Source organism: Embiotoca jacksoni, unplaced genomic scaffold, assembly GCF_022577435.1.
Source record: "Embiotoca jacksoni isolate LCO1_2020_lvr unplaced genomic scaffold, fEmbJac1.0.p SCAF_8, whole genome shotgun sequence".
Taxonomy (NCBI): domain Eukaryota; kingdom Metazoa; phylum Chordata; class Actinopteri; family Embiotocidae; genus Embiotoca; species Embiotoca jacksoni.
Genome location: NW_027185436.1, coordinates 1,029,861 through 1,043,720, shown reverse-complemented (window position 1 = coordinate 1,043,720; position 13,860 = coordinate 1,029,861). Strand labels below are relative to the sequence as shown.

At 38.3% G+C, this 13,860-nt stretch overlaps 1 protein-coding gene across 1 annotated transcript in view; it reads left to right on the top strand.

The window, feature by feature from the left end:
- The window catches only part of adamts3 (ADAM metallopeptidase with thrombospondin type 1 motif, 3), a 145,971-nt gene that overhangs the window by 70,767 nt on the left and 61,344 nt on the right, over positions 1-13,860 (top strand). The window contains exons 6-7 of the mRNA XM_069178498.1: positions 5,219-5,302; positions 7,678-7,834. Of these exons, the coding sequence (XP_069034599.1) occupies positions 5,219-5,302; positions 7,678-7,834 (241 nt within the window). The remainder of the gene's footprint in view (positions 1-5,218; positions 5,303-7,677; positions 7,835-13,860) is intronic.

Below are 13,860 nucleotides of genomic sequence, written 5' to 3'. Positions count from 1 at the left end.
TATGGCATACAATATAGCAGAATTCAACATTTAGATTTACTATACCATCATTTTGAGCAATTACATTTGTATTAATAATAATACATATATATATAATAATAACATATTTGTTCTTTTCCTGGGATGAATGGACTTCCATAATTTAATAATAGATAAATCCTGCAGGGCTGCCAGGTGTCCTCAGGTTTAGGGAACAGACCACAAGCAAGCCAATATTTCTCCTGTTTGGTGTTATGCCATTTCCTTTCTCTGTTCAATACACTATATGTGTAACGTATAACATATTTATCCTTTAATTTCCTTCTAATCAACCGTTTTCTAAAATCACTCCCTTCTCTTTTCAATCTACCAAGTCGTGTCTCTCATTGGCCACAGTGTCTGGCGCTGATTATATTATGAGGTTATTGATGGTGTTTTCCAATAGAGGCCCCTGCTGGCTTCGTTTGGAAGCAGCTATGTCTCTGACCTCTGACCATGATTACTGTGATTGACAGCATTGTCTAGTTCCAACCTGCCATGTCCGTTTATCTGGACCACTCTGCAGCTCTGGTTCTCTCTAACTAGCCCTACACTCATAGCATCTCTCTCACCCTCTCTGGTCCTCTCTCACTGCAGACACACACACTGGATCTGCAGGTACAGCCTTGTGTTGACTTCACCTCCTCTCTACTATGCTATCCTTCTCTTTTGTACCTTCTCTTTTCTGTCTTCTCACTTCTCCTCCATTTTATTTCAAAGTTGTAAATGTATGTATATATTTTTGGTACTATCCAAAGAGCAGTGGCGGTAAAAGTTGACATAATTTGAGGGACACCAGATAAATCTCTGGGGACTTCATGCAATTATAGATGATAACGTTATATGTACATGTATTGAAATTAAACCATAAATAAAGATGTTTAAAAGGGAGAGAAAAAAAAATCTCCCTTTCTGCTAACTTAGAACTCTGACACGTGATCCAGACTACACACTGCTTTTGTCATCAGAAGTCAAAAAGGTTGAAATAAAGCTGTCAAATAAATGTAGCTGAGCAATCCTCAAAGAAAGCACAGGTACTTCAAAGCTGTACACTTGAGTAAATTTCAGAAGGGAAAAAAAAGACAACGAGAAAAGCTCTGTGGCAGTGATGGAAAGTCTTTCAAACCGTTTTCTTCTGTCCTCTTTGCTTCTAATGCATTTTTTTTCTTTTTGTTTGAACTTCTCCCTTTCACCTCTGTGCCCCATTTACATTCCCCCCCTTTATCTCTCCTCTTCAATTCTCTATTCTTACTTCTTTCCTCTTTTCTTTCCTGTCTTTTTTCCTTCTTAATTTGTCTTCTATTCCTTTCCACTATTCTGTTCTCTACTTTCATCGTCTCATTTCATTTTGTTTTTGTTTTGTTTTTCTTTCTCCGCTTCCTCTTTTCCTCTCCTCTCTTCTTTCATCTTATCCTCTGTCCTTTCTTCCCCTGCCCCCTTCTCGTTTCTTCTTCCTCTCCTCTCGCCTCTCTTCTTCCTTTCTCTCCATCTCTCCTCTAGATTTGTTCTGTCTTTTCTTTGCTCCTCTGTTCATAATCTACACTCATTGTCTCATTTTCAACAATTCCTCATCAGTCTTTCCCCTCTCTTTTTCTCATTGTTTTGTTATTTCACCCGCCCTCCCCTCTTTTTTTCTTTTTTTTTTTTACAGTAATACCCTTCTCCTACCAGACCTGATTTTCAGGGAAGCTCTTGCAGACAAACACACTGTGCCTTAATCTATGTGGTAGAGCCCAAGTATTATATTTGGTCCTCAATCTAAGAGATGAGATAAGAATTAAGTCTCTTGTTGTCACATGCTTTGTCATTAATGAGACTTCTTTAGTGATTTCTGATTTTCTGTTGCTCTGCATGACACACACGCTCTCATAACATGCATGGCTGCCCAATACATTTAGCTCTCTCTGAAATCCAATTTTAAATTCATGCTTCACTCAATTGTATATTCACACATTCTGTAAAAATAGTGTCATGAGATCACTCAATACATTCGCTATCCAATATTTCAAAATCTTTGTGTATAGTTTTGATTTTATGAGCCTCTTTTTGTTAAATTTTATAACTAGATATTTTCCAATACTATTTTGATCTGTCTTGGTGTAACACCACTGTAACAGTGAAGGGGATGTGTGCCTTGAAGGTTTTAACATTTCTATTTTTGGATCTTTTTTCCCCCAGTACTCTTGAATTAAGATTGTGGCTGATCACGATGGATCTAATTTCGTCTTTGTTGTGCACATGAAAGGACACACACAGAGATAACACTGCTTCACCTTTTACCATCAATTTTCGCTCTGTAGGCTGTCAGAGATGGGTAACAGCTTCAGATTTCCTTTTCTCTCCTGAAATTGTTGGGTGGAAAATATAACACATCGCCTCAATCACCATAAAGGGCTCCAGTTAAAAGTTGTGTCCTGTGCAGTCCTTTGATTACACCACTAACCAAATAAGATCAAACAATTGGATATTCTTTGTCAAGATGATAATCTGCATTTTTGGAATCTGAAGGAAAACATACAAATTCAGCGTCTGAGTTGAACTAATTATATATAAGGTCAGCCAAAAGCAAACAAACCAAAAAAAACACCCATCGTAGAAACCACCCATGACATAGGAAGAAGTTGGAAGCAGATGTTACACATTTATTTCTTCTGACTTTACCCAAAAAATGTCAAAATAGGACAAACAGTAAGTAATACATGAATTTTGTGGACCTCTGTTGGTGACATTTAGGTACTGCAACAACATTTACATTTGAACTGTATACTGAGTGATCAGTGTATTAGGTACACTTGCAGTTTAGTTTATAATACCAGATAATAACAAATGGCAGCCTTGTGGAGATTATAATGGTCTGAATTGTTACTTGTTAGTTTATGTGGTCACTTGATGGTTGGTCTGCACTGCACTGTACAGAATGGTATTTTTCAAAAACGTTGTACCCTTCCACACATCTCATTGCAGGATCAAATATTACTATAGAGTTTAATCAACACCTGCACTCTGACACAATGTAAATATACATCATCTCCTTTCAGGTTTTTCTGCCAGATTTTGGACCCTGACTGTTAAGATTTTCTCCCATGGTCACCTCTCGTCACTACAAAGGAAAGTGGTGGGGACCATCATCCATCCATGCTCTGTAATACTTGCAGTGGAGGTCATTTAGTTGATATGCGTGGAGGTACACATCAGGACAGACATTCTGTTACAGTGTGACACACGGAGAATGTCTATGAAACAAATTATATACAGTTGGGGAAGCAACCACGTTAGTGGTTTTGAAGGGCACACTCATCAATAGATTGCCCTGCTCCCCTCTCCACCGATGTATTGCTGCCATTTTTAGCTTATACGCCAGTGAACATTAGCTGAATGCGAGGATGTGAGTCCTACCATGATGTGTGGGGGAAGCTGTTAAATTACAGCATTATGAAGAACCTTTGGGATCAAGCAGATCAGTGTGTGGGTTAACAAATAGTGTAATTTTAACTCTGCCTCCGAAGTTGGGGCTCCCAGTGCAGCCTGTGGAGCAGTGATTAAGCTTCATGATCAGCAGCATTTATTTGTCTTCTTTTCGAAGACCCAATCTGTGGCAGATGTCACATTCAGGCAGGTTGTTGCTTCATACATTTCAAAGTCATGCAATCTGCTGAACCATTAGTTAAATGGTAGTTTGTTGTCCTGTTGTTCTGGATTGCACCCCCTCAAAAAGTCAATAAGGCAAAAACAATGCTCCGAGGACAATTTAGCATGTGATTATATACTGCTTGAATATTTTTTCCACCTCCTCTACTCTGTGTTGAGAACACTGACATATTGTGCAATGAGGTGCACGAGCTCAGTGAGAAATCACTGGCCCAGAGAAAATCAGACCTACTGTGACGCTGCCTTTCATTTCAGTCCACATGCTCCTTGCTGCTAACTAGGTCTCCCCATATAGGGAGAGCCAGAGAGCAGGACAAGATGTTAAATTGTTCACCGATTTGATTACTACGTACTGTAGGGTCAATCAGTCACGGGCAAAACAACAGTGTTGAAGACGGGCTTATGGGCAGCCACACAACTTACTGTGAGCCTTAAAGGTTAGATGTCAATAAAATATCTATTGTCCTTGTTTCCAGTTGTGATTGGAAAGGGCATGAACTCTCTGAGAAATTCACAATACAATAATGATTAGTATAATTATAAAGCAACACTATAACATCTTGTCCAATTTTGTATTATAATATAATATAATTTAATATAATGTAATTTCAAAATTCAGAAACTCACACACTCTGCATCTCCAGGTAGATAAATAAGGCTGCACATGGATTAATATAAAGAGCAAAATCTCATCAGTGTATTTAATATATTTCAGGCACCTGATGATAAGAGGACATTTTATTCCTCAGACTGAATAAAAACACATACTGTAATATGTCTTTGAAAAATAATAATGTAAACAGCTAAAAATGGGGCATTGGAACTTGTGTGCTTGACAAAAAACTCACTTTACTGTTCTAATGGAGAATTAAGCCGATCAACATTAGTCAGTCTGCCTGTGTAGAGTCCATTGCTGGCGAGGCTCGCTGATTCACCCAGTTCTCTTTACATTACTTCCGAGGCTGCAGGGTACGAAGTCGTCCTGAATACTAAAAAGCCTCCATTACATGCTCCTGTTTTAGTTTCCCTGTTCTCTTCTTTCTCTTTACAGACGAAAATGTGAGTCCTGAAACAAATCTGATGTTCATGTCTGACAGCATGTTTGCATTCATTAGTTTTCATAAATCCTGAAAATGGTAATGTGTATAAACATATGCTTTGCGTATCAAATCAAACATTCCATTTCATTGAATACTTGCCAGTTCGGCAAACTGCAGGCACCTTTATTTAGATTCTGATTGACTTTTTTTTTTTTCTCGAATGGCAACCATGTCTTGCAAAGAACAAAGCCATGATGATAGGTCGCTCCCCCTCACTGGATTCATCGGCTCTATCAATGACACAAAGTAGTGGTTGCATTGATTGCAGTTATTCATGAAGTACTTTGTGAAGGATGGTTTATTTCTCCCACTCTCTTCCCACAGTGAGTGAAAATTAAAGGCCCAGACTTAACAACATGCGGGGTGGAGGTCAATGACAAGAATGCCTTATGAAGTGCTATTTGAGCTAATGGACAACCTCAGATTGATAATATCTTCTCCCTGATTCTTAGGTGAATGAGATTTACCATGATGAGTCTCTGGGAGTCCACATCAACGTGGTCCTGGTGAGGATGATCATGCTGGGGTACGCCAAGGTGAGTTTCACACTTTATCTGCCTGTTTTCTTTCAATGCAGATAAATATAGAAAATTCGGACAGGAAAGCGTTTGCCACTCAGAATGCAGCATGATGACTGTGTTGGAGAAGACTGTACAGCTGCTGACAAACAGAAGAAATGCTTATCTACATTGTGAACGGAGGTTGATCAAATCATAAAAAAAAACCTTCATAATAATAATCATTATTTTGCAAAAAGTGATTATTTTCATTTAAGATTAAATCAATATAAAAAAAAAAAAAAAAAAAAAAAAATTAAATTGTCTTTACAGAGCCAAAGGTTGTTTGCCTTCACTTTGCATGTAGGTGCACAGCTACAGTGTGGTGCCACTAAACACTTTAGTCAATAGACTGAATTTAGAAATTAGATTAATTTGAAGTCAGTCATAGTAATATCGACATGTTTGTGTTGACTGTTGCTCAGACAAAATGACATAATTGAACATGTTAACTTGGGCTTTTTCACTATTTGTTGATATTTTGTAAAATTAACAATGAATTGATTAAAAAGAAAATCCTTTGATGAAATAATAATTCCAAAGGTGTCGTGAGGGTTCATTACACACTAACAACAGACAAGCTCAATATAATGTAGATAATTTTTTGTGCTAAAACTACAGCAGCTTTTAAACAGAATGCATCAATGTTAACAGAAACGCAAGAATACGACTGATTTGTACTTAAGGGATACATATTTTAAACAAATTCACAATTAGTCAAATTATGTCGACACAACTGATAGTAAACATGGGACTTTAAGAGTACCTTTGGATCTGGTGCCTCTGGGCAGTTGCTTTGTTGGCTATACAGCCTTCCTCATATCTTCACCTTTTACAAAGATACGTGGGTGGACATGTCAGAATCCGCATAAATTACAAATATTAAAATCCCAATAAGAATAACACTGGTTAACAAGGATTTTGTCCTATGCAAACAAATACCTCTTTCTTATCAACTGCTTTACACTGAACCCAAACATGTTCTCAGAACTTTTGTTTTTATATAACTCAGTATTTTTGTTCCACTCACATGGAGCAAGCATCAAGGAAAGTTGAGTCCTTCAGTTTTGACAGATGCAAAATATTAAGTGTAACAACAGATTTATTTATGAATAAATATATATCATATATTTGTGTATATATATATATATATACTCTGTCACATAAAAAACAGGTCTGGAAAGAAAATCTTAACTCGTTTGAATTCAGCCTATAAAGTACTAGAGGACCGACCAAAGAAAGTAACACGTTTGTTTCTCAATGGTTAATCTAAAAATGTGCAAAGGGGTCAAAATGCTTGTGGTAGTCAACAGTCAGTTAGAATGTTGTATTAATGTAGAATGTTGTATTATAATACATCAATAAAAAAATAAGATTCCAAGTTGATCAATTTGTGAAGTTATCTTTGTCAGCTGCTATAACGTTATATGTTTTGCTACTTAATGTTGAGCAGAACCTTTTTTTCTGCTTTGCAGTCTCGAACTCAAATATTAGTTACATGAGATTTGTACTAATTACTCTATTAAACTACCCTAAACTGCAGACCAAAATATTCCAGATGCTCTGGCCACCATGAATAAGTAGAATATCTATGGGTAACATGTTGGACGTGCAGCACAAATATTTGTACCTTTCCTTGGCACACTGAAAGACTGTTCAGCAACTTGTTGTTTTTGCTATGAGGAGACAAAGGCTCTGACCCAACCTGCCATCACTGGCTGCAGCTGAAAACAAATCTGCCTTTGCTGGGTAAAAGTTCCAAATACTTTCCAAGGATTACACAAAAGAACAACAAATTCAAATCATCATGGTCTCATGCTTCCTACTAATACTCAACTGTTGTCTACTTGCAAAATCACAATAAAGTCAATAAGGCACACAGCATTCAGTCCAAACATGTCATCATTTTGGTGACAGTCATAGTAATTATTCTTATGCTGTTATTGTAACAATAAATATGTAGAATGAGAAGTGGTTATGTCAGATGAGTCTATTATCATTAATAATGGAGCTGGGATGCTAAATGCAGAAGTAAATATACGCAGAGTGCAGAGGTTAGCCACTCACTCTCCTTCATACGTATTGTAAAATGCATGTTCACACTTACATGGAGAAAATATGCAAAGTGACAATGGCACATTGGTGATGTATTTTGCCAAGCATTTTTCTTTTTAGATTGTTCGGACAAAATGTTGTTTGCAATTCACTTATCATTTTCAGTATGTCTACAGTGAAAACTGTTCATACTTCAAGATTACAATATGTGTAGTTTTGGCCTGCTGACAGAATACTAAAAGGTTTCTTTTCAAAAGCAAAGATCAGTGGTAAGCAGTTCTCTTTCTTTTGCCTGTCAGTCCATCAGCCTCATTGAAAGAGGCAACCCATCACGCAGCCTGGAGAATGTGTGCCGCTGGGCCTTTGTGCAGCAGAAAGGCGACCCTGATCACGCCGAACACCACGATCACGCCATTTTCCTCACTCGCCAAGGCTTCGGCCCCACGGGGATGCAGGGTAAGACCCCGGAAGACATGCAATGCATTATTCAAACAGGAATGTGTGATTGCCTGCAGAATTGTGTGTCTAATCTGAATACAGTTACGGGAGGTTATTGGCCACATTACACAGGAGTCAAAGCATCCTGTCTTACAAAATGTGTAACTTGTTATTCAAGGCTGATTCTCTGATTTATTCTCAACATATTTATGAGAGGTGATGACTTGATGTTAAAAGCTGCAATTCAAAAGATTTCCTCTTTCACATTTAATAAGCTGTTTTCAAGAAAGTTTCAAAGTGAGAGATGGCTCTTATTTGCAAAATCTGTCCAGGTTCTCCCTGATTGCATTTCAAATGTAGTTATAAAAATTATTTGTGCCCCTGTGACTTGAGGTAAATGCACAGGATGTTTTTCCGATTCAGAAAAAACACAATGCCACTGCAGGAGTGAACATTTAAATAGCCTTCTTATCAACATTATCAAGCACAAATAGCATGAGCAATCCTCCCTGAGTAAGACCCCAAAGCATCTTTGTGCTTCCTATTCGGCACCTCTCCTAAATTTCTACTGTTGTGGATGCTGACCTGAAAGACTTGAGGCTCAAAGCAATATCACTGATTACCGGATTGTTGCCTGCCGACTCTGTCTTTTCTCCACAGCAGTCAAACTGAAACAATGAGGCCAACTAACTGTTGGAAGCCAGCACTAGAAGGACCATTCAATTTGCTTCATGCCTTTTTCACCTTTGAATATTAGCTGCATTTCTGTTTCACTTTGAAGAACAAACACGCACAAATGAGTCAGGTGTGTTTAATAAGCACTTATGAGGCATGACTTGATTGTTCATTGTCTCTTGTATGCTGGTCTTTTCACTCTCACAGCCCAGCCCACACACACACACACACACACACACACACACACACACACACACACACACACACACACACACACACACACACACACACACACACACACACACACACACACCGTATAATGTGGGAAGGTAATTTTTGAATTGCCTTACAAAAGGCTGTGTTATGATATGGTGCGAGGAAAAGGAAATTGAATTGAATTGACATGTCGTACATTACCGAGCCATTTGCAGACCTCACAGATGCAGTGACATTTTGTCAGATTTATTTCACGCATTCACAACAGAAAGTTTGGCACCATTAACCTGACAATTTGAACCACCACTGTTATTTCGTTTCACCAGGTGAAAGCTCTGCCAATATGATCATAACAATAAAATATCCCTGTCTGTCAGGTCTCTGGTGCTCTATGTTCAGAACGACAACATAATCTGAGTTGTTTCCTGCAAAATAATCCTGAAACACAAAATATGATGGATAGAAAACAGAGTTCTATCTAACTTGCACACTAATGGGGGGAAATGCTGCAGACACTGTAGCTGAAGCTATGGTGTTGAGCTGAAGTCACACAGAGTTTGACTCAAAAAATACAAAGCAAGTTTCACCGCAGTAAAGTGGTGCAATCATACGGCGAGATGAAAAGATCAGAGTACCAAAGTAATTACAATTCATCACCACATTTCACGGCAATCCATCAAATAGTTATTGAGCTATTCCAGTCAAGACGAAGATGACGGATTGTCTTACTGACCTGTCATGTGTTGTTATATAGCATGATGGGGGTCTCCAACCGACAGGGGCCGCGAGCTACTGGTTGGATATGTCTGTGTTGAGTATCAATTTGTTATTGTTCACATACAAGAAGTTTGTTCAGGTGGTTTGGTGGAGCTCAGCTGTGTGAATACATGTTACAGTGTCCAAGAGCAACATAAGTAGGTCTCAGAGAAAAAGGATTGGAAACTCCTGATCTATTATGTCTTGAGGCCAGTAGAAAAACTTGGAGAGTTACAAATGTGTGTGACTTGACTGTTTAATAATAACATCTTACATATTTTTGTTTCAAGAAAAACATAGAAGCGAATTATCGTGACACCAAACATCACCTAAACATCCTAAAGCAGCATTTTCCTTATCTATTGTTTATAGATACACACATATAGACATCTATTATATTTTTTGTAGTACAAGTGTATGCATGGTCACTTACTACTTACAATAAACATTGACCTACATATGTCACCCATACTTAACAACTTTAACTCTGCACAGTATGTTAACATTTCTCCTCTTTCTTCCATTTACGGTAAATAACATGTTAGTGGCTTTACAGTCGACCAGAGCATGACAGGTGTAAGACTGGCTTTTACAGGTACAAGAACAGGTGCTGACATCAATGAGGTGCGCACACCTAGTCTGTTCCACCTGTCCTCCTCAGTTCTGGAAACCTTTCCTCTTTGCTATCCAGCAGGTGATACCTGCTATCGGGTGTTGAGATCATAAAATACCTCAACTGATGATCAATATTTCTCACAACAGCTTGTTGCCAAGTTTTGCCTACCTTTAATCTGACTATCTTTTTTTTTTTTTTACTTTATTGTGAAAATCCAGGGCTTAATGTGCGTTTAAATTCCCAACCTGCAAACTGTCAAAATCTGTACTTGAAAAATGGGATCCATTGTCTGACAGGACCTCATCTCAGATCAAGCAAACATAAATTTAAGGGCTACGATGATATGCTTGCTGGTTGTCTAAGGCAGTTTGGCAGTTTCAGGACACTTAAGGCTGTAGTCTGCATGCAGTATTAATTTTGCTCAAAGTGCAAAAGTTCCATGCCCAGTTTTGACCAAGGCCTGTCTGAAATGTCAAGTGTCAAAGACTGCAAACTCCACAATGTGCATGTCCTTGCCCGGTTTGTACGCTACATCCATGTTTAAAACCCTTCAAGCCCTAGAGGCCCCCAATTGGGGGCCAGAGACTAAACTATTATTAAAATATGGACATATATACTGATATTTACACATCAGAACAAATCTCACAAGTGTTCCCTTTATTGTTATTTTTTTTATTTTATATATAATTTTTTTTATTGTGTTTGCAGAGATATACTCTTTTTGCAATTTTCGATCAGAGGCGTAAAAAAATAGGTGTGTTTTTAAAGGGTTAAAGGTTGGTGAGTCATCACTGTCTCCTGCACTATGGGTGGAACTTTGTATAGTCCCTTTCTGAACACTGACACAAGTAGTTTATGGTCAGATTCCACATATTTACAGATTTTCCTTTCAGATATTTTCTTCACACCAATGCACAATAACCAGGACTTCTATACATGCATATTTTAAAACTGTGTCAATAAGAGATCTTGAGCTTATATGCCACATCCATGTCTTACATTTTTGTAGCTCGCAATTTTTCAAGGCATACATGTTTCTTTTTATTTTACATTGTAAAACCTAAGAAAGGCAACGACTCACTTCTTAAGCTAATCAAATCTGTTTTGCTGCTGTGCTTCCCAATGCCACGCAGCATCCCCTACCAGGAGCCGTCTGAGTGGTGCACCTACTTCATAATGGTTTGGGATCAACTTTGAGGTCCTATACCATGTCTAACAACCTCACCAGTGCAGATTCATCTGTAGTAGGTGTGGTATTGCCATATCCATCACTGCTCTATTTTGTAGTCCATCTGCACTCTAAATGTGTCCAAATCCATCGTTTCACAGTCTTTCCAATTATGGACCTTTTTCTGTTCACCTTTAGGTTAATGATCCTTACTCTCTGTCTCCGTCTTTTGTGGTGCTGTTCTTTTCCCCTACTCCACATCCAAATGCCCTCCAGTCTCTCAGCTGTGCAATTATGGAAAACTTCTGGAATTCATGAGACACCAAAGAGAAGCCTCTTGAATCAATTTGCACCAAATATTGTGTAAAAGATACTTCACTTAGAGCTGTTCTCATCCACTTGTATTTGCTAGAAACCAGATGCTTTTGGCTCTCAGCCACAACCATCTCTAATGTGCACAATGGATATTGTTCCATCTTTATGACTCTGTTGAGATCTTGGTGGTCAGTACATATTCAATTTTTTTTTAATTTTTTTAATTTAGCTTGCTAAACACTAGCTGAACCCAGTTTCTCCATCTTTCCTAGCTCACTTTTGATTTTGTCTTCGACTGTTAAAGGCAATTTTCTGTTATAGAAAATAGAATAGAATAACTGGAGCCACTGCTGAATCAGTCTGAATGCATTGCTGTCCAGCTCCACACCCCAGTCCTGTCTGGACATATATATATATATACACCTTTAGGATGTTATTTTGTTCACTTTGTGGACTCGTTTTTTATCATTATCTTTGTGTGCAGCATTGAAGGTTAGCCTTGATCTTGGGGAATTCCAACTCATGGACTGTAGTTTTGTACTCACATTTCAACTATGCCATGCACTGAATGCACTATGCATTGCACTATGAATGACCTTGTGATGAAAAAATGTCACTAACTTGGAGCGGGAGTCTGGCAACAAAGCATTCTCTTGTCTCAAAGACACGGTGGGTGGAACCAAAAATCTCAAATTTGGGCTCATCAGACCAAAGTGCAGATTTCCACTGGTTTAATGTCCATTCCTTGTGTTTCTTGGCCCAAGTAAGTCTCTTCTTCTTGTTGTTCTTCCTCAGTAGTGGCTTCTTTGCAGCAATTGGACCCTGAAGGCCTGATTCACGCAGTCTCCTAATGAACAGTTGATGTTGAGATGTGTCTGCTACTTGAACTCTGCGAAACATTTATGTGGGCTCTAATCTGAGGTGCTGTTAATTTGCACAGCGTGCGAGGGCCCGTATATCACTGCTTGCAGTTTTAATTTCAAGTGTTCCTTCATAGTTTTGATGTCTTCAATATTAATCTGCAATGTAGAAAAAAATAAAATAAAATAAAAAACATTGAATGAGAAGGTGTGTCCAAACGTTTGACTGGTACTGTAGCAATGCTAGTAAATACTGAGGAATTGAAGCTGGAGTCAAAACAATACCTAAAGTAAAACATTTTTTTATTGTGCAATGGTACAATATTTCATCCAGTCAACCACCTGCAACCTCAAACAAACCTATGCGGCGCTTTTGTTATTGGTCAAATGACCTCCATCACATGACATTTTTCATATGACCTATGTCCCATGACCTGTCTCAAGTGACATGCGCCTATATTTATGCCGAGGAAAGGTGAACCATCACGACTGACACCATATTTTGGTGGACTTTGGATGTATGACTAACTTTATCATGATACAAGGCTGCATTTAACAGAATCATTTTGATAAAACATGTAAAATGCCAACACAACCATAGCTGCAGCAGACCATCCACGGCAGTGTTATAACAATAACAGAAGCTCTTGCTGATAACAAAGGATTCCGTTGCCATCGCAAGATTCCCAGCTGCAACCACAACACAAAAGCTGTCTTACTGAAGGTGCATGATTTAATTTTAGTCTTTTACGTGCCCATGAATCCGGTGTTGTTTGCTTGTAGTTTGACGCTGCTTTTCAATTGTTGTTACTTATAACAACAATAGTGAATAAAATAACCTGTAGAATACCTATGGTTTCGTGCATCTAGTTTATTCTGGCATAAGTGGAGTTAGTCTCAAAACACACAAAGCCAGCTTTATCTGAAATGACCAGTGACCTGGAAGACAGCTCTGTACCTGAAATATTAGACAGTGCAGCATCTCTAGCCGGGGCTGTCAGAAATAAAGCAGGAATTGAAATGGAATTGAATCTGAATTTCATACTTTCAGACATGTGGTTGTCAAGGGAATAGGAGCCAAGGTACATAGACACAACATCTGGCAATATAGAAAGCACGAGCCAGTCTCTATTGCTGTGTAAGTCACACTGTCAGTGTTCTTATTTACTGTGTAATTATGTCACAGCATAGGTAGTACTGTATTTGGTAATTCATTAACACTGACCCCTGTGGGAATAGCAGCAACTTAAAGAACACAAAATAGGAGTAAAAGTATTAACTGTGTGAATACCAAGAACAGATTGGGGCCTTCCTGTTCCCTTGATAGCTCTTGTCAGTGTTGCGCTGTGTTCCAAATGACATACTTCCCGTTGTACGCTAATAAATAGTGCTCAAAATGTGTACAATCTCAAAAAAAAGTGCACAAAAGGACTCTTAC